Source organism: Scomber scombrus, chromosome 19 (genome assembly GCF_963691925.1).
Source record: "Scomber scombrus chromosome 19, fScoSco1.1, whole genome shotgun sequence".
In the NCBI taxonomy this organism is placed as follows: domain Eukaryota; kingdom Metazoa; phylum Chordata; class Actinopteri; order Scombriformes; family Scombridae; genus Scomber; species Scomber scombrus.
The window spans coordinates 14,449,021-14,475,360 of NC_084988.1; the positions used below are offsets into that span (position 1 = coordinate 14,449,021).

A 26,340-nucleotide genomic window follows, 5' to 3' on the forward strand; every position below is an offset into this window, starting at 1 on the left:
TAGACATACATGCTGTCACATGTTACATTTGTGGTTGGCTTATATTTCCCTTTAGTATTATACAAGAGGAACAGCTTTGTGCTCCCTTTGTAATTCCTATATGCATGTGTACAGTGATCCCTTTACATATATTCAGAACAACGAATGCACAGTGTTGAAAAAAATTCCTCCAGCTTTGCTCAACATGTATCCTCCCGTTGTCCATCTCTCTTTATCCAAACATCTGGCAAGTCCGGCTTACTGTTGGGTAAAATGACGACTTCTTCACTCTGGCTGCTGCGGCCCTTACCACAAGTCTCATAAACTGTTTCTTTCAATGAGAGACGAAGCATGTCTCTTTTTCCATTTAGGTGTCCTGGTTGTAACTGAACTTCCCCTTCTTCTTCATTTTGCTGTGTGTTTGAAGGCCCTGGTTCAATGTCACTCAGGCACGTTTCGTTAGAGTCCTCCAGACCCTCGCAGGAGCTCTGAGACTGGGAGGAGAGGTGACAGTGATGATGCAGGTGGAGCTCATCTGTGGTTTGTTCCTCTTTGCTGAGAGATGGCTGATCAATGGTCTCGAGTGTGTGGCTGATTATAGTCTCCTCTATGCTGGAAGATGAGGAGAACGATGTGTTGCTCCAGTGTTTTACCCCACCAGACTGACCTCGGCAAGTTTTACATAGCAGCCTGTCCTTAGTTAGGTCCTCTTGTGCCAGACCTGCAAGTTGCAGTGTGTTCTCTTTATAAGGAGATGAGGTCTGGAGAGCTGGAGGCGGTTGGCAGATCTTATTTTGACGACTGTGTGTCTCCTCGCTGTCCCCATCCATGCTATTCCTGCCCACATCTCTCCCAGAGTACTCAATCTCATCAGAGAGCACAGAGGGCCGGTTGGACAGTTTACTGGTGCAGGTGCTGTTTTCAAAGCTGTCGCTCAGCCGGTAGGCCAGTGGCTGTAGTTCGTACTGCTCCTGCCCTCTGCCTCCGCCTCCTCCTGCTCCAGTCTGTTTCTGCCTCTGCTGACGTTGATGGTTGGGGTACAGATAGCCACCTGCGTCTTTGTCACAACTCCTCCTCACTCTAGATCTCCCAAAGGCTCCGTTAGCAGCCGAGGCAGATGAGGACCCAGGTTCAGCTGCTGCTGAGTTTGACGACAGCACACTGTCAGTCTGGCCTGAAAAGCATGGCAACGTGATTTTTCCACAGTTGTTCTGGGGTCCAAAAAAACAGCACAGGGACTGAAAAAAGAAGGTTGCAAATCCACATGCTACACATTTCACCAAAAACAGGAAAATCCCCAATTTTCTGAACAGCAAGACTGTGGCAGGCAACATGATGATCCCCATGCTGAAAAATGCACCAGAGACTATTGCTACAGGACATCCCATCCTTTTAGTGGAGTGTGCTACTTTCCCAATTTTGTCTGAATGAGGAGCAGAGCTGTAGGATATGCAGTAGTTAGCAATAAAGTCAACAGACAGCCCTGCTGCCGATGATATAAACAGAGCTTCAATGCCACTCAGCTGCCATTCAAGAAGAACCAGGAGGCCGACTGTGACAAAAACGCTGCCTCCTACAGCAACAGTGCCATATATGCTCAATGGGACATTCCAGGTGGTTAAGAGAAGCAAAGCAAATGTGAGGGCTACTGAGAAGCCAGCTACCACCAGAGTCTCTGAGCTTAAAGACTGCTGTAGGTCAAAAAGAGACAGCTGACTGATGAACCAGCCATTCTCCAGCCCTCCTGGTGCCCCTGATATTTCTTTGTCAAACCAAGTCAGGATTTCTCTATAGAAAAGACTGGTTCTGCTGAAGTTGAAGCTGTAAAGGTATGTGGTTTTGAATGCCAACACAAGGGCAGCGACCCTGCCATCTGGCTGGAAGTATAGACCTCCACTGTGGGCCAGTTGGCCCTCAGCGTACCTCTCCGCCAGCATCATATTGAGGCAGTTCTCAAAAACGCTGGGAGGGTAGGGGAAAGGGATGTCATTACAGCAAAAATGAAGGGCATCATCACTCTCTGAGCACCGTCTGACCGATACCCAATGTATAAGCTGCTCCACAAGGCAGATATGGTCTGTCATTGCATCTTTATCCTCTGGTGATGGCGCAGAATAGAAGCTTTGGTTCTGAACCCGTCCACATAGGTCCCTCAACCAAACCTGCGCATCTGGTCGGCTCATGTTAAAGTATGGGTCAAGAACCAAAGAGCCGTTGCTTCTTGGGTTAAAGTGATCCCCATTATCAGTTGGTTTGATGCCCCAAACAAGCATTAGCCTCACAGGCTTGTCCTCTCCATTCCTCTGTCTCTCAAACATAAACATATGGCGATATTCTGCGTCGTATCTCTCAAATGGGTGATTAGAGCGGAAAAGCTGGGTGACCTTGCTGTCAAGGGTGGGCAGTTTCATGCCTGGATCAATGCAAGACATGTATGTGCCACCGGCGGCAAGCACTGTAAACCAGCACACCCAGATATATCTAAACTTTACCACTCCGCAAGGCAGGATTTTCAGAAATAACAAATTGGAGGTGTCGGTGAGACCTCGTTTTAATTCTCTTAGCTTCTGCCCGAGAGTGAAGAGGCATCGCTTGCGTGAACTTGTATCCCAGAAGCCGCCATTGTTTTTGGAGCAGCATGGTTTCCATCCCTGCGCTGCTACAGAGGCAGTGGAAGCTTCTGTGTAGCGCTCACGCAGGATGAAAGAGCATGGCAGCCACACCAATGCTAAAAGTGAGCTAATGAAAGAGGCAGTTCCGAGGTAAACAGAAAAACATCTGATTGCTGTGATGCTGCTGAGATAGCCGGAGAAAAATGCTGCACTGGAGGTTAATCCTGACGCTAAAATCAAATACCCGACTTCCTGCAGAGCTCTGTTTACCCTTTTCTCCAGGGAAGCCGAGGGGTTCTGGGATAGCTGCAAATTCCAGAAATCAGCAAAGATGAAAACCTGATTGGAGCAACTTCCCAAGAGAATAAGAGCTGCGGAGAGGTTGACCAGGGGGAAGAACGTCAGGTGAAATGCTACTTTGTAGAGAAAATAGGAGGTAAGGAGAGAGCCTGCGATTGCTATCACAGATAATGCTACTATGAAGAGAGAGTGGAGGTACAGAGCCATGGTGAAAAGAAGGGAAACAACAGCTAGGACAGGATATATTGAATCTCTCGCTAGGTAATACTTGAAGAGTGTCTGCTTGATTCCAAAGTCCATGCCTGTGATAGTCGTGTTATTGTATGTCAGGTCCCGGCCCTCAAGACTGTTCATGTATATCTCCATCATGTGTTCACCTTTGTCCACAGGTAAGAACAGAAGGCTGTACTTCAATGTTGGGATTTGGTATTCAACAGTCTGCGGCCCGAGGAAGTCTTTATCAACCAGAAAGTGTAGGATTTGGAACACCACATGGGATTGTTTGCAGCGGGACGGAACGGAGGAGCAGCTGCCATGTTTAGGTCTTTCAGCACAGTCATCCACCAAATGTCCTTCATGATAGTGCAGAGCACACTTCCGGAGAAGGTTCAGAGACTCAGCAACCTGATGTGAAAAGGAGAAAATTAAGTGACATTAATGGCCTCAATAAAGTCACCCTTCAAACAGATCATTGTAAATTATATCTTTTGTGGGATTGTTCAACATATTTCTTATTGTTAACAGTTCCTATGAAAAGACAAAACCAATTATTTGTTTGAGAAATTCTCTTTGATTAAAAGTTTTTGACTGTATAAATGTTAAATGGTGGAAAAGAAGTCCTGCAGTATTTCTTCTTTATGTGTTCGACTTGGAATTGGTAATGATATACAATGATACCACTTTCTAAATAGCTTTCACCACCTCAAGAGATTTTTCACAACCTGGAAACCCAACAGTCATTCTTTTTAATACATGTAGCTTGTAACTGATCGAGACAAAATTAGTGAATAATTTATACCTGTCAGTTTTTAAAGCCTTTATAAAGGGTGCCCTATTAAAAAGTGGTACCAATATCTTGATATCACTTCACATAGTTCATGTTAAATGGACCTTGAAATGTAAAATAAAAATGTTAAATCTGTGAAAGAATATGCTAAACTCCAGGTTCATTTACTTAGCTATTACTGGAGCCTCCAACCATATCTCTTATATACTCTTAGTATACTAAGTAAGTGAACATTGTGTTTAGAATATTTTACCACAAATATGTCTCTTATCAAGGTCAAGAATGTATCTGCATGCTAATTTTTTTAATTTGTACCATTCACCTCAAATATCACTTGCAGTGCAAGATTGGCTATGGATTTAAATTTTGAAAACCTTTGTGGTAATTATTCCAATTAGTAAAGTAATAGGTTTCTATGGTGTTCTTTCTAATGAAAAGGATATGAAAAAGAAAGCTACCTGGTGGGAGGTTAGGCTGAGGCAGCTGGAGGCATTAGTGAGGACAGCCAAATAATTGCCCAGGGACCAGCTGGGACAGCAGCCGCTTCTGGTCGTTCCCTCAGCTTCCACTCTCACATGCTGCTGGCACAAGTCCTGGAACTGGGCCTGGGAGCGTATCTGAATCAGGCAAGGGAAATATTTTTTGAACACATGCCCAGTTTTAAAACAAATTCACAAACAATGCATTCATTTCAGATGAGGCAATGTGCTGCACATAAAAATCATGTAATTCCTGCAGAGAATTTAAAGGTGGGATATGCTTGGGAAGACAAGGAAACACAAAGTGGTGATTAACAGAAGATGATTAAAGAGATAAAGGTGTATAGATCTGAGCGAACCCTGGATTGCTCCATCTCACACATGGCATGGATGGCCTTCAGGCTCCAGAGACTGGCTGAGTTTTCTGATCGAAACACCAGCTGGGCCAAATGCTCGCCTGCATGGAGAGAGACAGATGGATTCAGAGATGACCGGCAGTGAATCATCAATCTGTAGGGATGGTTGGAAATGTTCGGAATACTTTGACTGTTATTAAGATTTACTATTTTTCCGGGTATAAATTAATATAAGTAAAATGAGGCAAACAGCATATTTCTTGGGCCCTGCTGCCTGTTTTGAGTATAAATTAGGCTTCTAAATAAAATGAACCTCAAGGCTCGGAATTGCTAATAAATCCTTTAAAGCAGTTTTCTGTGTTTTTATGAGGCAGAAACAGAAATATTGTCTTTGATCTACCAGCAGACAATTTCAAAGTAAAATGGAAAATGTGGAGTAACCTGCCCAAGAAATGTATTCAACAAACTTCTTTCTTTGAAGCCACAATTGGACGCTATTATGTGCATCTCACAATCACACTGTTTTTGTAAATTTGCACTTAATTAATACATTGTTACTGCTGTTTTTATGTTGTACTGTTTTCATTAGTGTGCTGGGAGTGCTGCTTAATCTCTAACAAGCTGGAGGGTTTAATTTACATATTTAAAAGTATCTCAGCTTCTGAATGGGATTTGATTACATTATTATAATATTTCCAATTCATTGTCTGCTCTGACTAGTGTGCTGGAGCTAGCAGTGTTACATATCCCTCCTGGTAACTTGCTTAAATGAACTATACAACTCTAAATATTGCAATTAGCAACATAAATTACATTTTATTCAAATTGGTGGAATACTTTATTGACCCCAACTGGAAATCATAAAATGCATTTTGAATTTGTTTGTATTTTTATTGTTGCCATTTTCAATGAACAGCAGTTTCATTTATATATTTTAATTTCACTGATTCATCAGTGTGCAGGTAGGGTTGAACCAATTAGGACTGACCGACCTGGAGCATCGCAAAGGAAGGTATCTGGAGATGAATCTGTGGCCAGCATCCGCTTTTTCCGAAGTCTGGAAGCATCCTGGCTGCCACTGCCATGTCCACTGACAGCCTCCCCAAAACTAGCACAGATAGAACCACAGAGATACAAATCTCATCTTTATTACAAAATGATGTTTTTAAAAATCCACTTTTTAAATCATTTTTAAACCTACATTGATTATTTTTGGCCATTTGTTGCTAGTGCAATGAGCTGTAAACATAACATATTGTCACCTCCGCATTCTGACCTTTTACTGAGCTGCTGTGGTAAAGGAGACAAAGTTTTCCCCGGGCCAGTGTTCTTCAGCAGCTCGGACAAGCTGGACTGGCGGACTCCGATGTACGTTCCCCTTGGCTCAAAGCCCTGTAGAAAGAACATGCACACATACAAACAGACATCAAAGCTAAAGACAGTGTGGATGCTGGTGCCCATCAATGGACTGCAGCATCTTACTGAATTAATCTGCATCAACACTACCTTGTAATGATGTCTGAATTGTCATAAAAAACACCCTTTTTTGTGGTTGTATAATGTTAGTAATGACTCATTGTTGTAATTCACAAGTTGGGTTTTCAGAATAATTCATTAATCAGTGTTTATTATTTAAGCACGCATCTCGAAGGTGAGAGGATGTATTCATTTAAGATGACAGCGACTGTGATCTAATTCAGAGTGGATAGTTGAATCAGAGATGAGGTTGAAGTAAATGGATATGCCTGAGATCATGAGTCATTAGGGAAACACTAATTAACACTCAGCCTGAGGTGGTGAGGGAGGTTTATTTTGTGGATTTGACAGACGGGTGACAGTAAAGATACATGAACCACACTGATGGATTAAATGTCAGACTATATATTTTTGTGCACTAAAGCAAAGCGATGACTTCTCCCAAACTGACTCACCAGCAGCGGGTCAGAGAAGTCTGGCAATGGACCAATGAAGAGGCCAACCAGTGAGCATCCCAGGAGCAGTACAGCACAACCAATGAGCACTGCTAACGGGTAATCCACTATCACCTGGGAATAACTGCCAGATAGAAAGCCACAAAAGAAGGTGTCAGTTACACTGAGTAAGGATTCATTATCATGATCATAACAAGTGTGACATGCAAAACCTCTGGGTTTGTAAAGTGAAAATAGGTTTCTGTGCTTACTTTCTAAGGATGCAGTAGAATCCTCCATCCCTGTTAATAATTGAAAACTTCATTATAATAATTATGCACACAAATTTGAAAAGGATGAACAAATAATGTACATCAACACACCTGACTGTCACCACATGTAGCGTCGGTTTCTGTGCCCCACCTTCGTTTGACCCATGCAGCCAGTGACATCTCACAGCACCGTGACGTGATTGATGGGCAGAACTACAACTGTGTCCCATTTTGACCACTACACCTCCTTCACCATGAGGGCCTAATGTGTTTGAATGGCAGTCCTGGCAGGTGTTTGGTTTAATTGGCTCGTGATGGCTGCAATTGGGACATTTTCGGGGCTGTAGTGAATCATAAGCCCCAGCTCGAGGACCCTGGGGAACCTAAAAAAATTATAGATATAACAGAAATTTTGCATATTATTGTTTTCTCAAGCCTCAGTCAGCGACACACTGACTATTTTTGTCACTGCCTCCCAAATCCCAGAATTATTTCTAACCCTTTTTTTAGACATTCTGAATCTGTTTTAATGGTTCCACATATATCTATCTTTAACAGAATACAGTACAGTCGGTGCTCAGGCATACTTGGTGATAAAGCTGGCAGGAGGAAGAGGGCCTGCCAAGGCTGCTGCAGCTGTCACATAGCTCCCCTTCAGACTGGATGACTGTCAAATGGGCCTCGGTAGCACACACACTGTCAGGAGGGCACAGAGAGACCGCTGGGATCTCACTGAGGAGGAGAGAGGACAGACGGGAGTAGAGAAAGATGGGTGAGAGGGTGCAAAGAAGCAATGAAAGACAAAAAGAAAAGGGAGGAGGAAAATGTGTTATGATTGGCATACAAGATGGTGCAAAAGTTCAGTCTGTGAAACATTGCAAGTATGCAGAAGGTAACTATAAAACTTGAGCATAACAATCTATCTTCTGCACCATACATTGATTGACATCTCGGTTTCTTGACTATATTCTTGGCTCAGCTTTATCTTGTGTTTTAACGGAGAATTGAACGGGCCAGCAGAACTAATGAGGTATGGAATGGATTTCTGGGTAACGCACTGTGGCTACTGGAAGCTCAATTTAAAAAAGAAAAAGAAAAGAGGGGTAATGAGAGGGAGATGAGAGTGAGAGTCTATACATATCATGTCAGAGACCCCCATTATGAGAGAGAGGTAGGTGGCTGTCCAGGATATATACCATGAGGCTGAGTGATGACTCATGGGTAATGGCAGCATTCAGGAGAACCCTGGAGGAGCGTAATGAGATGCTTCTCCCTTCTGAGTAATGTACTCTTTCTCATTCCTACAGTATGGATAGGTTGCAAGCTCAGTTTATTATTCCATAGAGCGGTGGGGCTTTATGGATGGCACCATTTTGGTCCAGGCTGAAATAACTATTGGATATATTTTACATGCAGTTTTAAAATGACATTTATGGTCCCCAGTGGATGAAACTTAAAGTCTCCCCTCCACTCAAAAGTATGTTTTTCTTTTCGTTCCTACAGTTGAATGTTTGAGCTTCACTGTGTAGAATGATGTATGTGCAGAGTTTGACACTAGAAGGTTGTTTTCACATTTATCTCCTGAAGCAGAAAGTTTCTCTGTGCTGATTAAAAGTCTGATTACGAAATCTGGGTCTACGAGATTGATTTGTGACAACAATTCTATTTTGGAAGCCAATCCTGGTCCAATCCTCGAATATTCATCTTAAACATGTATGAAAATGGACTTTACAGTGGAGTGGGAGACTTTTTGTGTCCAGGAGTTAAACTTTAAGATAAAAAAAATGTGCATATTCATATACTTACATTTTTAATGAGGGAGAATGAGTAGATGCCATTTTAAAGATTTTAACATCCTTATTACATTTTTTTGTGGAAAAAACATATCAGGCATGTTATTATTCCAAGCAGAGTATTTTCACATGTCTTAATACATGCCTGGAGGGGATCTTTAATGGCTGTGATGGTCTCATTCAGCCCCTAGCACTACCAGCAAATCAGTTTTTATTTATCCTGAGAAATATGTCAACATCCACTACATGGAACAGACACTGACTGCCCTGAATTTCCCTATAGCACCATGTAGTGCACATTGTTGGTTTTGAGTGAAGTTTCTCAAAAACTATAGGATGGATTGCCATGAAATGTGGTGCAGACATTCATGTTTCCCTCAGGATGAACTGTACTAATTTTGGTGATTGCCTGATTTTTCATCATCATCGATTTTTAAATTTGTCCCATACTTAAGTAGATACACAGGTGCAATTAATATTAATGATGGCTCAGTTTCATTCAATTGTTCAAGGAAGCCATATAGTGGTAAACCATACACTATAGCAGGGTTAAGGGTTAGGACAAACTAAATGGGATTCAGTCATTATTAATATTAATCAATCTGAGCTTTGCTTTGCCTGCTTTGACATGTGAAAATGTCTGCTGTGAAAAACAACTATTAGTCTAAATGATTTCATGCCAACATGCCAAACTAAGATGGAGAACATGGTGACAATTTATCGGCCTACACGTGCACATTAGTATTATCATTGTGAGCTTGTTAGCGTGCTAATATTAGCATTCATGCTCGATATATCAACTAAATTTTGGGGAGATATGTATAAAAAATGGGCATTCTTATTTGATGAAAACATTTGTTGCAGCCATAGGAACTGTATCTTAAAGGGTTAAAATTGATCAAATTAAAAGATTTTAACTTTATTTAACCTATTTCCAGAATTATCTACGTCTCATGATATTGAAACTGGACTAATGAGAGACCAAGCTGAATGTTGTAGCTATAGTAATGTTGTAGTTGCATCTCAGTGAAAAGGGGGCATAACATCTGTGTAGTCTACTACATGCTTGTTTTTCCACAGTCGGCTGAATGCAACCGCACTTCTTGTCTTGTCACCATGGTGACAGAGTAAGTCAACAGAGGCTAAATGACCTCACAGAGTTTTATTTGGATCCCATAATAAGGCGCACCAATGATGAGTAGTGTGTTGAACTGGTGGTACACTGTGGCAGAGGGATTATGGAGCTGATTAATGATGGAGTTCAGTTTGTAACTGAACCAGGGTATTTTGTCTTCTTATTACAATAAAATTATAATGTGGTCTAAATAATAAATAGTTCACAGTGTACTCAGCAGCTCTTAGTCACATAGCAGATGTTTGTCGGCTGATTAAGCCTGTTTAGATGCTGGAGTGAGTGAATTAATGCAGTCAATAAAAGTATCTGGAAGTCAACACTGTCAACTAATTTAACACTATATTTTAATGGTGTTGCATTATAAAACACATTCAGTACTCCATTATGCTACAATATACCGGTACTCTAAATTATAAGCCAATGCTGTGTACTGTAACCAGCACCTGTGTTCAGGATATGAGTATTTAAGCCTATTACTCCTCTCTGATGGTTTTTCACAGGTTGGCCAATATAAGCACACATGGGGAGAGCAATTTGTGGAACTCATCAATATTTCAACAGATGAATACAAAAATACATCCAGGTTGGTGTCACTGAGCTGCTTGCCACACTCTGAATAAAAAAGGACACTGACATTGAGTGCTGATATCAAAATGGCTTCTGGGTTCACATCAAAACATCCAAGAATACAACATAAAAGTTGCTCTCATTTCATTTACATACATGCAGTTGCCACTTCATTAGGTATTTAATCATCATTCCATCTTACTGTGGTCAAAACTAAGTTTGACTGGTAGTGTTAATTGCTGAGTTGCTTGTTTGGAGCCGAAGTAATGTCTAAGGGTACTCAAAAGACTCCAGCAAAGAGAATCACAAAGTACCTCTGAGGTTAAGACCTTCATCTCTTTCTACTCTCTCCCCTTTTCGCCTCTCGGTCTCTGTCTCTCTATCTGTATGTGTCTTTCATCAGCTCTCTGGACGCCTCTCAATGTCATGTCCTCCAACATCTCCTAAACCGCCAATCACACACACATGTACATGTAGTAGAAGAGTCTCAATCTGTATGCAGGAGGCAAACTATTAACCTCAAAGCAGAGCTAGATCTGTGGAGTATTATGGGAAAATCTTCCCTCTGGGTTTAGAAGAGGAAAACATCCTTCTGTGAGATATAAAAATGAGGCATGTTGTTGAAGTAAAGGGTGTCAGGCCACAGCAGTTTCCAGCCCCTATTTCATGTTTGATGCCCCCTTAGCCATTTGATTTTTTCACATGCAGGGCTGCTGCATCAGTGGGGAATAGAGTGAGTGACAGGGTGACATTTGTGACCCAGACTTCTTGCCTGACCAGCAGAACAGATCTCTCAGATCTGTGTCAAGTCAACTGAGTGTGAGTAAGTGTGTGTGTTGGATACTGGCCTGATTTATGGAGCTACTGCATACAGTAGAGCACATGGGCCTATTTATACGATGATGGATTAAAGAAGGTGCTGAAAGCATTGTCTCTCCTTTATCATGTTCCCAAAATACATATGTACTAAATAATGATATTAGCTCCAATGCTCTGATCAACAAACATAAATTCATAAAAGTAAGTTGACACAAACCATATCTTGGTTTCACCAGCAGTAGAAGGAGCGCAGCCTAATCAGAGATTAATGACGTATTTATGTTGTAAAGACAATTATAGTGTTATGGGAAAAAAACAAATAAAAACAGTAGAAACCATATCATGGCACAGTCCCATTGTCCACAGTATAAACACAGCTAGACAGAGTGCTGTTGAACAATAAGGGTCACAGGAGACACATTCACGTCTGCTGGATAACATTTTTCTCCTCAGTAATCCAGTTACACAGAAAGCTACAAAGAAATCTACAGACAAGAAAAAAAACCCACCTTTGGCGAGCCTCCTGAATTTCCTTCTCATCTATAGGGGAATCATCCATCACAATCGCGTCCGTGCTTTCTCCTATTGTCGAGCAAGCATCCATCTCCTCCTTCTCGGCTTAAAACAACCCCTAAACCATCAAAAAAGGTAATTATGAATGTCTTGTATTTCTGGATTGGGTTAGCCAAACAGTCCCCATCTATCCAGACTGAGTCCACGAGGATCAGAGGTACTGGCGTGTTTCTGCTACTACAGAGCAGCACCAGGGCTGTTTGGGTTAATCTGCCCCGAGCTGAGCTCTGATTGGCGGAGCCGCGGTGATGCTGAAGACGCTGCTTGGTCGCTGTCCAACCGGCCGCGGTGCTGGAGCACGAAGTGACAGGTAGTAGGCATCAGTGCCTGGTTAATTGGCTCCGACAGGCGCTACAGCTGCTGTTTAATGTACTTGATGAACGTCCACAGACAGTGATGCTGTGTTCAATTAAAAGCCATAACTTAATTCGGACCTCCAGCTGCTGACAGTGCATCAATACTGAATGAGCAGCATTATAGTCATGTTTTTTGTCAGGACTGATGAGGTGAATTCAGGTAAAATACCTCATTACTTAAAAAAAAGAAAGAAGAAAAAATCTATACAAACCAGTAAAGACAAAGTCTGATACAATCACCGTTAACGAGGGCTGAAACCAATGACTATTTTCATTATTAATTAATTAATCGGTTCTTTTCTTTATTAATTGATGTTGTTTTGATCGATAAAATGTCAGGAAATGGGGGAGAATTTCAATCACTATTTCCCAAATCTCAAGATGATGTCCTTAAATATCTTCTTTTAACCCAACCAAACAGTCCAAAATTCACAATGTTACAGTTTACGATCACAGTAACCAAAAAATATTCACATTTGAGAAGCTTCTTAAAGAATGTCACCAAATGATGAATTGATTATCAAAATAGGTGGCAATTAATTAAATGGTTAGCAAATAATCAATTAATCAACCAATTGTTGCAGCTCTAAACAACACATAAGAAATACTGTCATTACTTAGTGTACACATTGTTGCATTTTTATTTAAAGGGCCAGTGGGTAGAATTTAAGAAAGACCCTCTCCATAGCCAGTGTTTGGTTTGTCCATTCTGGGCTACTGTAGAAACATGGCTATGCAATATGGCAGGCTTATGGAAGAGAACCGTCTCCCATGTAGGTATAAAGGGCTATTCTATAACCTAACAAAAACACAACAATTCTTATTCCCAGGTGATCATGCACTAATTAAAACATACTTATGATTATTAGCCTATATTTTGTTTCTGTTAAAGCTGCTCTGTTAGATGCCACCAAGTTTGACACACTTCACCTTTAAGTAATATAAGTAGTCTTTAAGTACCAAAATATATTCTGAAGCCTGGTCCCTTAACATTCTTGTTGTATTAAAAAAGACGAAGCATTTAATGTTGAGCAGTATACTTTTTACCTAATAAAACACATTTTACATGTATATATATATAAGTGGTAATGAGTGGTTTAGTTAATGGTTAATAAATCATTTACTAATACTTTATAGATGTCATTATAATCCATTAATAAGAACATATTTTGGGAGACCAGGTTGAATGAATGGTTAGACTGCAAAAGTCACATACTAACACGTACAGCTGTAGACATAATGGATAAAAACATTTATTAGTTACCTATTAACATTTCTAGTCAGAGACTAGATGACTTATTAGAAAGTGAGACACCATTAGCATTAATGGATCACTAACAGTACTCAACAGACCAGCCAAAGGGATTTTATACAAAATGGCAACCCCAAACATTGTTCTTATTATAGCTTATAACTGTAGGCCTACTCTATAAAGCAGTTATAAATGATTCATTAACGATTAATTAATCCATCAGTTGCAACCCTTTATGAAGTATGAAGTATGAAGAAAGCTGTCAAGTATAATCACATTTCATTAGATGTTTAGCACCTCTCTTAATAAGCCTATAGTCATTACATAATGGAGCATGAATAATATTTCCATCTGGAATATGGAGTACAAGTAGTATCTCAAAAAACGTTATAATAATAATAATAAAAATAATAATAATAATTACTGTGTTGCCTTCTTCTGCAACCAGAATGGCATCAGTCTGATAGTGATGTGTTTTCCAAAAAAAAAAAAGTAGCTTTAACTGTTTCTCAAGAAAAAAATATTGGGGTTAAATAAGCTTTGGTGGGTTTACAATTCTTCTATGTTTAACATAATGAGGAGAAGAGAAGAAAACAGAACTGAGAGTCAGCCAGAGCCGGCCAGCTCAAAGGGAAAGGAGAGACTGTGACACAGCAGACCTGTGAGGCTCGCTGCTAATGAGGTGGCCGCTGGTCTGGCTCTGGTTATAAATATGAATCATGGCACAGGACGCTCGTCTCTGAGGGGCCACCTTGGAAAAAAGAAAGGAAATGATTTATTGGAAGAAAAGGCAAAGATCAGGAAAAAGAGGGTGTGAGAAAGTTTTGGAGGAGAGATCAAAGTCATATTTCATGGTTTTAAATGAGAAGCAGACACAGTGGAGGACAGATATCTTTATTTTCATCTCAGTGATGTAGCCTATAAAAAACTGATTCATACATGTTTATGTTGGATTGATTAAGTGTTAGATGAGAGAGGGACCCCATCAGTACAACAGTACTACGATCAATCTGATTATGTAAGGACATGGCCTTGAGCTGAAAGAGGTGTAGTTGAAAGCCCAGAATATTAGTAAGTGGATCTTTAAGCTTAGATTTTCTCTACCATATACATACCCCTGCATGGAGTGTTTTTGTGCAACATGGCCCCAAACTTTAACAAAAGCCTGTTGTGTTGCAGGCATGCAATTTACTGAACAGCCTATTTTGCAGCTGACATGGCTAATGTCTTGTTGACTTCAGACACTGATTAACTGGTTAGCTGTTCAGCCTGCCAAATACACAAACACACACACACACACACACACACACACACACACACACACACACACACACACACACACACACACACACACACACACACACACACACACCACAAGAAAAAAATACACACACACCCAAAAGCACATACACCCAGAAATGCATGTATAATGAGAGGCTGCAGAGAGGGGGTTTGTCTTCTGGCTGGTAATGAGGCGACAGCCATTGTAATTTCCTGTGGCAGATCACTGCCAGTAAGTGGTGATGCGGAGGGAAACGCTTCATTACAGCTCCAATGCTGCCACAAGATCTGCGACACAGCTGGATAAATAAAGCTACAACAGGAAATTCACCAAGAGAGGCAGAGTGGAAACAAGGAGCACAATAATGTGTTTCTTTGCAAATTGAATTGCACAGAAACACATTATTTGGATTTCTGTGCCATTTCTTTCTCAACAAATCAATTACTTAAAGTGAGGACAAAAAGATGCTCTGCTGCCACCTGTTGGACAGATTGTGACGGTGACAGCAGCCCTCGACCTCCCACTGTCTCTCCCTCAAACTATAAAACAAACACATGCTGGTTCTTTTATGTAGAACAACATAATCACACTATCACTAATTGCATTTTGAACTCAGTTAATCAGCAAAACCATTTGGGGGTTTATTTAAGATACCATTTTAAAGGTCTGCTTTAAACTTTAAAAACTTTTTTCTTTAAAAAAAAAAGTGTTGCATATAACATTTATTAGGTGGTTGCATCTCTTCATGCAGACGCAGCTTCTGATTGCTGTTGTGAGGGCAGCTGCAGGAAAGTGCTTGAACATGCGGACTGAGTGACAACATGAGGTCGAGCTCTCCTGCAAAGTTGTTCAGCGGGTGTAAAGTTACGAGCGGACAAGACACACCTCTAGAGGGAGTTCCCGGGGAGGTGGAAACAAGGAGCTGATCACTTCTCCTGCAGAAAGTCAGGAGTGCTTTCACTTGGTCGTCTCAGCCCGCGGCCGTGCGTCTTTTCCCCGCAGCAGTAGCCGTGCCACGAGAGGAACATGCCCGTGATGGGCAACTCTTTACGCGCGGCTGCCCTCTTGGCTTTCGTGGTTCTTTCTATTCTGGTATCACTCTTAATTAGCAGCGTGCAGCAGTTTGGAGCCAAAATATCGCACTTTTCCAATGCAACTCTTGCTGGTGATGAGGGGGAGTTTGAGTCGCTCCGCGGGGCGTTGAACTCCCAACTCAACGAGAGGCGCAAAGAAATTATTCCACTGCTTTTATTCAATGGTGATGATGAAAACGGACTATTAGAGGAAAGTCGGCGTTTTCTCCAACATGACGAAGCACTAGAATCGAGTTTGGATTATAATTTGTGGAATGAGATCACACATGGCTCCAGGAAAGCGCATATGGATGAAATGGGTTGTGAGTCTTTAGTGGACATGCAGGCGGTGGAGATCCTCGGCTCTGGATACACCAAACTGGTTGTCAAAGTGAATTTGGCTGGAGGTCAGCCCGTGGCGTTAAAACTGGTCAATGAAAAGGGCATAGACATGGGCAAGTGTGTGGAGGATTTTAAAGACCCTCAAGGCTGCCGTGAGCTCGTGTCTTACAAGTTGAAGAAAGAAATGGTGTTGTTGCAGAGACTGCAGCATCCAAACATCATAAAGGTAAAGAGCTGACTCTGCCTTCCTTCTGTGCATCATCTTAGACTCTTTATCCTCTTGAATGTTTTATTGTCGAAATGCTAAAGTAACATTATTGCAAATATGTTATTTCATTGCCAAGTATGAAGGATTAGAAACCCCTGCTCACTTTAAAGCTCAACAGACATCGGAAAAATCCTGTTGGAATATTACTAACATTTTCCACAATTCATTTGCCACTGCTCACACTTCCCTTTGTCTCACACACACTGAGCAGTATGAAAAGCCTCCTTGGCGCTGCAGGACCTTCCCATGTAATTAAATTAAATTCACTGACCCTCTTCTGACCTTTTGGGTACAGTTTTGCAAGACCAGACAATGTGCCTCTGTCCTTTCCACTATCCCTGGTTGCATCTGAAACCCCCAGCACTTATTCACTCAAACTATTACAGCCCAATTTAGAACTAGTTTGAATCTAAACGGATGGGTTTATTTCTCACATCCAGCAGTGCTCCTCGAGTGTGTGACAGCACTGTGTCCAAAACAGTTCAATTGATTAATTTCACAGGGCGCATTCCCCTTGTAGGATAATGTGATTTTACTGTCACAAGTCTGCTGTGGAGAGAGCAAGTTTGGCAGAACATCATGTCCTTGCAGTTTACTCTTACGTTCAAGAACATGTAGACACTATAATTTGTTGCTTTCTCTCATTTCTGCAGTTTTGAAAACAACAAAAAGTTGCATTATACCTTTTTTAACATCAAGTTCTTTCTTTAGACAGTAAAGTCCCACCGGCTCTGTTTTACTGTACCTAATCTCTGTTATTCTCCAACCCACAGCTCAGAGGTCACTGTGCAGGAGATTCGGGAGGCCAGGGAGGAAGAGTTCAAGGGGCAGAAAGAGTCACAGTCATTCTGGAGCAGGGGAATCCTCTCCAGATGATCCAGCTGCTCCAGAGCCCCTGGGAGGACAGATTCAGGGTAAGCACGATATACTACCGCTCTCAGCTGTTGAACACACATGCTCTGTGCTTTATCCTTTACACTGCACTACACCCTGGGAGGCTGAATGTGTCTCTCTCACATATATTGCAATGCATGTGCGGACCTCGCCTCTTGGCAGAAGCGATGGAGGATGAAAGATGAGGGAGACGGACATTTGAAACTCCTGGAGGTCTGACATCTGTCCCTCAGTGTATTTGATCAGGCCATGGTTGGAATGGAGATGGGTACTGGAGTTAATCCACTGCAGGCTAGGAATGTCATCTCATCTGATAGACACACACACACACACACACACAGCTTTAGCTCAACCCCCATCACAGGTATGCTCACAGTGGGAGTCAACAGAGGCTGAATTTACACTCCAGGGATCCGTGTGTGTGTGTGTGTGTGTGTGTGTGTGTGTGTGTGTGTGTGTGTGTGTGTGTGTGTGTGTGTGTGTGTGTGTGTGTGTGTGTGTGTGTGTGTGTGTGTGTGTGTGTGTGTGTGTGTGTGTGTGTGTGTGTGTGTGTGTGTGTGTGTGTGTGTGTGTGTGTGTGTGTGTGTGTACGCATGGATGTGTTTGAAAGAGAAAGAAAGGGACTAAGTGGGAGGGACAGAGGAAAAAAAGTCAGAACATGCATTCTTTTGTTTTTTGGATTAGAAAGTGTAAAAACAAATTCTGCCAGTATCGTTTGAAACTGCAGGCCTCATTTTGCAACATCACCCAAATAGCCGTTCATGATACCCCCCTCGAGTTGGGCGGCCTCTTTCAGTTTCAGCTACGTTGCATCTGCGCAGGCTACAGTAATCCAGGGGTGTTTGGTTTCAACCACCCTGTTTTTACAGCACTCCGATCCCACCAAGTGACGTCCAGGAGACTCAGAGCATTACCTAACACTGCAGCTATGTTTGTAGTGTGACAGTCATTTCATGCTCTGTCAGTGCGTTGCTAATGCCTTTATTTTGCTGTTAGTAGTCTACTTATTTTCTCCTTCTGTTTTTATTGTAGGATTTAAAGAGTACTATAAAAACGGTCTCAGGAAATGGTTCGCAAGTGTGGTTGGTGAAAAGTCTTAAAAGCAGCTAGCAGTGTGTTTTTGTGAGACTGGAGGTTTTTATATTTTTACCATTTTTAGCTACATAATGAAACTTAATTACTTTCTCAATATGTCACCTTTTCAGGAAAAAACAAGACAGTTTTAGCTTGAACACCAGGAATTGTTTCAGTTATTCCAGTTTTGGGGTTTTTTTGTTTTCCCAAAAGTCAGAGCACAAAACCTAAATACAATATTGGAGTTAAAAAGCTAGTCTGTAACTATACTAGACTTTAAAACAAAATCAAATTCATTTTTAATCTATTAAATGCCCCGAAATTTTGAAAACGTTTCCAGAACCCTAATTTTGTCTGACCAACTGTACAAAACCCTAAATATTGGATTTTAATTTAATTTCAAACAGGAAAATAAACAGCAAATTCTCACATTGGAAAGCTGCAACCAATAAATGACTTGCTGATTAATCTTCTGAAGTTAAGTTAAGTTCTCTTCTAATCTTATGAAGTTATTGTTTCACTGCTAGTTATAAGTTTCTTGGTGTTGTTGTGACGTTACTCATTGACTAATGTTCAGTTTACCTAAAAAATCATCAGTCCCACTGATCAGGTTTTGACATGTCTTATCTCCTTCTAGGTGTGTCTGGACCTGGTCAGGCTCCTCCATTTCCTATCCCATTCTCCACTGGGCTCCGTGGCTCTGCTGGACTTCCAGCCTCGACAGTTTGTTACCGTCTCGGGTGAGCTGAAACTCACAGACCTCGACGACGCCAGCGCAGAGGAAACAGTCTGTCAGACAGACGCTGACTGCTCCCTCCAGTTTCCGCACCGAAATTTCACTCTGCCCTGCTCGGCCCGGGGAGTGTGTGAGGGCTTGAATGAGAAGATGAACATTTACAATGCCTACAGGTAAAAAAGGAAAAAGAGACAAAGTGAGAGTTTTAATACATGATAGATGTGTGATTGATGATGCATTTTGAAGAAGCTGCACGGTGGATTGCTTTAAATACAGGCCCAGCTGACATCTAAAATGTTGTTGATAGTAACAACGTACAGCTGGAGATTTGCGGTTTGGTGGAGAAGGTTTGATGATTAAATTGGCAGTTTCAGTGGAAAAAGGAGTCTTTACCCTTTAAAAAGATTTCAGATTTTTGACAGCTTTATGGACAGTGTTTGTTTTAACACCAGTGTGAGACAAGTCATCTGTGAGGACTATGTGATAGGGCTTGTCTGTCTGTCTGTCTGAATGATTTGTCTTTGCTTGGCCCCAGGTATTTTTTCACCTACCTGCTGCCTCATCAGGCCCCGCCCGGCCTCACACACCTGGTAGACCACATCATGAACTCCACAGGTGAGGACGAGAGAGACGTTTTAACATGACAGGACATCAACTATTGAAGATCAGAATGCAAATCATTCGGTCATTGTAGTCGTGTAATGACATGCCTTTAAGTGCTTCATTTAATGAGCTCGACAAGATGCTTCTTGACATGTAACAAGGTAATGAATGCAGGTTGTTATCGCCTGAAGTCACACGGCTGGGATTAGACAGGAGAGCGTAGCGAGGAGATAACAAATCATCCATATTGGCTGACTATTACTTTATGCCTTTAGTCTTACCAGACTGAATGCATTGTGTGTGTCTAGGGGAGCTGAAAGCTGACATCAATCAGACGCTGGAAGCCTTTGAACACATCCTCCTCCTCTACAAGTCTGGCCTGCACCTGGACAACCTGCCTCCATCAATAATCAGAGGTAAGAGCTCATGGAATGAAGGCTGCTTTTTATAAAGTACAGTGGGCCCTCTTGTAGACCCCTTTCTCCTCGGAGAGAATGCCAGGCCTTTTTTTCATCCACTTTCAGAGAGAGGCAGACAGTCTACACCCCTGTTTTCATTTTGTATCTTTAAAAAGTGAAGAGGGGGGGTTGGGGTGGGTGTTTCTCCCGCTCAGGCTGTTTTGACAGGTTTATTAGGCAGCTGGAATGAGAGGACAAAACCAACAAAGTGGGATTAATCCTGCATGTCTCTGGCTCAGAAAGCACAGTCGGCGTTCATTTAAAAAAAACTGTGCAGGGATTGGCACACACTGAGGGTTTTTTTGCATACTTTTTCTCACTTTTTGAATTAAATTAAATAAGAAACATTTTACTTAACACATTTTTTTGCTTTCAGATTAACCATATAGAGTATTTTTTTTTAAACGTATCGTCCCACTTTTGTATTCTCTCCATATAAGCACCGAAAGTCTTTCACTTTTCTTCCCCTCAGTTCGCCTCAGTTCCACTGCAGCCCCTTACCCCCTCCCTCCGTTCCTCTCAGCTCTATGAAATATTAATAACAGAATGACTTGGTTGCCTTCCTGTGGTGAGACTTTCCATCCCCCAGATGCTGGACTGTTTATATAGCAGCACTTTGTGAATTTAATCACAGATTCAGGGTAGAGAGGCCTGGGCGCCGAGGCTGACACCAGGAAGGAATGTTTTAGCTTAACAAGGAGGTGCCATGAGTCAAGCCTGCTGCTGCTGAGTGTGTGTGTGTGTGTGTGTGTGTATGTGTGTGTGTGTGTGTGTGTGTGTGTATGTGATAAGACCAGTAAAAATGTGTTGGGATATTATTTTGCCATGTTTAGATAGAAACAGTTTTTTCGGTGATGGAGAAGCCTGGTGTTCAGTGTTTTCATAGTTTGGTTTAATTGAGTTATTTTCACATTTTCAGCAATAACTCAAAATTGTGGGTTATTTGCACATTAAAAGCAATAATTTAAAACTACGAAATAAAATACGCTTATTAGATTTCGTTGCTAGCGTGAGATGAGAAGATTGATACAACTCTCATGTTTTTCTGGCTAACCGGCTGCTGACTGTGGCTTTAGTTTTTTATCCAAAAGCAACAAAATCTGCCTACCAGCACCTCTAAAGTCTGGTACATAACCCCCCTCTCCCTAAAACTATAACTAGTCATTTTTAATTTTTTAAGATTTTAAAGAAATTTGTGAGCTTTAGAGGATTTTTTCAACCTATGGACAAAACTAGAACAGCTGCTGTTTGTATGCACAGCTAAGCTAACCAACTGCTGTCTTATATTTATAATATAGATTATATATATTTATAAATATTCTCAATTCATTCTCTGCAGAATGCAAATACTGGTTAGTGTGTCTCCCAAAATGTCAAACCGTTGCTTTTAAGGGACAGTTCACCCCAAAATCAAAAACATATGTTTCCCTTTTCCTGCAGTGCTATTTATTCATCTTTATTGTTTTGGTGTGAGTTACTGAGTTTTGGAGATATCAGTTATAGAAATGTCCTTCTTCTCTCAAATACAATGCAACTGTTTGGCGCTCGACTTGTTGTTGTCAACATGCCAAAGAAATACTCAGCAGCGATGTCTCTTTCCAGAAATCATGACCCGGTTACTCAAGATAACCCACAGACCTTGTTGTGAGCAGTTTTATGTAGGAACTATTTTCTTTCTACTGAACTACACCCGCCAACCGTCTCACTGCACTAAAGGAGGCGTGCATCTACTCATGGTTGGTTTTAATGACTGAACAATCAGAGGAGGAAAACAAAATCACAGATTTCGCAATTGTATATTAAAAAACACATGGGCTCATTAACAGGTCTGCCTGAGAAGAAGAAGAAAAAAAAGTCAGAATGGCAGCCAAAGACACAACTATGCTTTATAAAAGAGGCCAAGAAGAACATATTGTAATAATATATATATGTGTGTGTGTGTGTGTGTGTGTGTGTGTGTGTGTGTGTGTGTGTGTGTGTGTGTGTGTGTGTGTGTGTGTGTGTGTGTGTGTGTGTGTGTGTGTGTGTGTGTGTGTGTGTGTGTGTGTGTGTGTGTGTGTGTGTGTGTGTGTGTGTGTGTGTGAGAGAGAAAAAGACACTCATCAGGTCCCGAGTCTTAATTTTAAATTGCTGACAGATGTAGATTCATTGGTAATGTGGATGTAACTTTTCCACAGCTGAGATCATCTGTGATTTGATGGAGAGCAGTCTTAGTTTCTTAAAAGGCTGTTCAGTGTTCAGTTATGTGAGGCAAAAAGACAAAGAGTGAATTCATTTGAAAGTAAACTCTACAGGTCAAGGAAAGACATTCTTGACACTAAAATAAATAAAAAATATGCCTGACATTCTGTATATTATTACGAGAGGAAGACTGTTTCCTGTCCTTCACCTTAAACACAAAGAGCTTATATTCATATGTCTGTGTCCTCAACAGCTGAAGCTAGCGTCCCTTAAGCTTTGCAACAGGCCTCATTTTTCTCTCCCCCTGAGAAGGATCCTCTAAACACTCCTTCTCCTTGTTCCCTTTCTCATACCCAGAAGGCAGATCCTTGTGTCTTTTTCCTCTTAACAATGCCCCCCCCCACACACACACACACACACTGGCTCCTGCCATTTAGGAAGGTTAACAGTTTGTAACAGTGTGCCTCCTCCATATGGGCTCATAGACAAGGCTTTTGTCCTGTTCGTGTGTGTGTGTGTGTGTGTGTTTGTGTGTGTGTGTGTGTGTGTGTGTGTGTGTGTGAGTGTGTGTGAGTGTGTGTGAGTGTGTGTGAGTGTGTGTGTGTGTGTGTGTGTGTGTGTGCATGCCTCTCTCATGGCTCCTACTAATATGCAGCAGATGATTTAAAGCCAGATCCACTAGACGACTGACTGAAAGAATTATAATGATGAATGTAACACAAATGTTGGGGAGGAGGAAGGTGAAGTGATTTTTTTTGAGTGTGGAACGACACACTGTAAAAGAAGAAATGATTTTTTTTTTTTTTTAATAGACCATAATATACTCAGAGGGTTCAGTATGTAATAATATGTTTAACGATGGAAGATAGTGTTTATCACAAATAAACTGGCAACAATTTTTGTAGTACATTGTGAAGTTGTACAGTAAGCGGATGTAGGATTTTTTTTTCCCCGTGTTTTAAGAAAACACTGAAACTGTCAAAGTTCCTTTTTTAAAATAATTTGTTCTGGCTTTCTATGTCAAATAAAGCCAGTGAGATGCCATATGAGACTTCCAACACACATTTCAGCTTCTCACAGTGAGATTATTTTCCTTGTAGGTCTTTTGTTGTACAGATAAAGTGAATTAATGTTTAAATATATTATGTTGTCAGCTTTACATCAACTTCAAAACAAAGGTTCTTAACAAAGGTTAAAGAAAATTATTCATATGAATTCAAAGTACCAAAACCACAAGCAGTAAAAAAGATAATCAAGCGGTTGACAAACTGTTTCTCTGTAGCGTCTCTTGACTTTGTCGCACCTGATTCTGAGTCTTGCATCACCGCTCACATGCTACTTCTTTGGCTGACTTCAGTCTCAGCTAATCAATTACACTCGAAATATACTCAAAAAACAGCTCCAACATAATCCATAGCAATACATGTACGTTTTCAGAATACATGCAAATCTGTTTAAATGAGTGCTTCTTAGTCTTTTTTCATGACAAAAACACATCAATTAATAACGGATGTGATATTCTATATTTTTGTTATTTTTCATCAAATCAAAATAAATTACAGCGCCCCTGTTGTAATGAAGAAATGTCAGCCAGATGTCAGCCAGTGCTACATGCTGCTACTCACTGATGTTTTGTTTTTTTACAACAATGGAGATTTATGGCACAGAGGAATTAGCTTATTCATGCTTTGGCTACACAGAAAATAATTGGATCAAATCATTGTTGGATATGGTCACGTCATGGGATTTGTTGAAAATAAGAAAAAGATGGAATATCACCAGACTTAACTAACTGGATCATGCTGTTGCCAGCAAGTTGCCACTAGGCATTTTGATCAATGCAAAACTGCTGGATTCAATTCATTTATCTTTTACCTTTTAAACCTGTCAATCATAACCACAGTACGTCTCCCTCTATGTCAGTAAGAGCTTTGTAATCTTCAACCATTTTGTTGTTCTTATCTTTATTCTCTGCAATCGTTGCCGCGCTGTATCATTTTCCCTGCAGGGATCATTCAACTTTCATCTTCATCCTCAGAGAGTGCTTCAAAAATCATTCAGTAGCCTCACGTACTAAAGTAGCATCTCCGTCTCTGTTTTTTAGATTACACCGTGATACGAGGTATGGGGACCTCTGGGAATGTGGAGTACCGCTGCTGGCCGTCCTACAGTCAGCAGGGCTGCGTGCTGTCGGTCCACAGCGCCCGAGAGGCAGCGTACATCTGTAGCTCCCATCCTCACTGCAGCAGCTTCAGTCTAAGTGGACACAAGACGTGGACGGGTTAGTAAAGCCACAGATAAACTACTTTCTGTCTTTTTTCCACTCCCTCCTATTCTGTTATCTGATACACAAGTCTGACAAATGTTATGGTTTCCTAGCTCACTCAAGTCTGAATAAAACTTGCTACTTAAATTGGTTTCATGGCCAAACAGTGAAAACTCTCCATACTCAGCGGCTACTTCTTTAATCTTTTAATGTCGCTTTTAAAGCTGGAATGTATAGTTATGTCAGAACATGTTCCTCGTTAGTGTTGCTGATGTGTTAAACATTTTCCTCTCGTGTTTTTTCTTGCTCTCAGGTCGCCTGCTGGCCTCTTTCAGGAGCGGCTTCAGTCATCTGGTGCCTGATGAGACATCCGAGGTGTATGTGAAGAAAACCAAAACTCCTGAAACTCCTACAGTGTGACATGAGGAGCAAACTTGTTTCTGGAGATATTAACAGAGTGGGAGCCGGTGATGTGAAGCAAAGCAAAATGTCGCGCTTAAGATGAGTACTGTGTCCTCCTCTGAAACATGTTGAACGCAGCTCGGCTTTTTGATGTGCAGGAGGAGCGTAGAGGCTGGGCTGAGGAGAAGGCGTTTGAAGTGAGGCAAGTGAATGTGATGTATTTATAGGGCTTCTGCTCAGTGACTGTTTGATCTGCCTGCCAGCTCACTGCCTCTGCCAACTACTATTTAAAGGGATTTCCCTTCAGGTACAATTAAGGAGGGGGGAGCCTTGTGCCCTCAACATGATTTTTTTTTCTACCTTGTCTTTTTTTTCTCGTGTTGTTTTGAGGCCGGGTCCCCATAGTAGGATTTTTAAGCCAAAGAGGTAATAAGAACAGCCGCCGCAGCTCGGCCGTTTGAAGCCTGAGGACGAGAAAAGAAAACAAGCTCTTATACAAATACACTTTGATGTTAATGCGCTGAGGTTGCGTCTGTTCTTTCATGGTTCTCTGGCTTAGCTGCACTGTGGTATGAGACGGCAACAAGCATGTAAGCATTTACATCAGCAATGAGCAAAAGATGATTGAAACCATTCCAGAGCAGTTTGTCCCTGCATACTTTTCTAAACTTACTTTTATAGTGTTTAGTTCATAAATATTTATATGATCAAATGAAATGTAATTGTTCTTACATGATTGTGCATTATATTTTATGTGCACCTTGTGGGTGAAACCTTTATTTTCAATGAAAAATTATTCACTTCAGTGTTTTTTTATACTTCACTTGTTGTAACTGTACAGTTTTACAATTTGTAATTTTATAAATGTATTGTTTCTACTTATTTTTTCTTTTGTGGTCATTTTTATTGTATTAAGTGTAACTATAACTAACAGGCAGATTTTTTTTTCTCATTAGCACCTTGGTGTGTGTGTTTCTGTGGGGGAGGTGAAACTTGCATGTCTATACTGACTTGGTTTTGTGTGTGTTTAAGTCTTTTATCTGCTTGCGTGCCCCCACATCTACAATCTGTAGCCCATCTGAATAGGCGAGACTGCAAACCTACAGAGCTCCGCAGAGTTTGCACAATACCAGAGGAATGCATTCAAATGCCCTGTCATGCTGGGCTCATTATGAGCCTTAATTAATACTTGTAAATGAGCTTACTTACTGTTCCTTTCTCATGGTGAGAGAGGGGGCATTACTGTAAGACAAAGGCAGTCATCAGGACAATCAGAGCTTAATCTGCAGTTTGCACACGAATGGGCTTGCCATCTGTGCCTGCCAGGAGGAGCCTGGTGAGGTTGAGATAAG

At 41.2% G+C, this 26,340-nt stretch overlaps 2 protein-coding genes across 2 annotated transcripts; one reads left to right on the top strand and one right to left on the bottom strand.

The window, feature by feature from the left end:
• disp2 (dispatched RND transporter family member 2) lies at window positions 1-11,832 on the bottom strand. The gene is made up of 11 exons (XM_062440847.1): window positions 11,738-11,832; window positions 7,502-7,646; window positions 7,026-7,297; window positions 6,915-6,944; window positions 6,664-6,787; window positions 6,009-6,124; window positions 5,725-5,822; window positions 4,736-4,833; window positions 4,356-4,514; window positions 1,004-3,515; window positions 1-973 (listed from the first exon to the last, which is right to left on the bottom strand). The coding sequence occupies exons 1-11, from the start codon at window positions 11,830-11,832 to the stop codon at window positions 180-182; spliced, it is 4,443 nt and encodes a 1,480-aa protein (XP_062296831.1). The 3' UTR covers window positions 1-179.
• Window positions 11,833-15,666: 3,834 nt separating this feature from the next.
• Window positions 15,667-25,875, top strand: pkdccb (protein kinase domain containing, cytoplasmic b). Its single transcript, XM_062440419.1, has 7 exons — window positions 15,667-16,332; window positions 17,148-17,288; window positions 18,980-19,251; window positions 19,614-19,693; window positions 19,990-20,097; window positions 24,425-24,601; window positions 24,900-25,875. The coding sequence occupies exons 1-7, from the start codon at window positions 15,718-15,720 to the stop codon at window positions 25,004-25,006; spliced, it is 1,500 nt and encodes a 499-aa protein (XP_062296403.1). The 5' UTR covers window positions 15,667-15,717; the 3' UTR covers window positions 25,007-25,875.
• The last annotated feature ends 465 nt before the right edge of the window (window positions 25,876-26,340 follow it).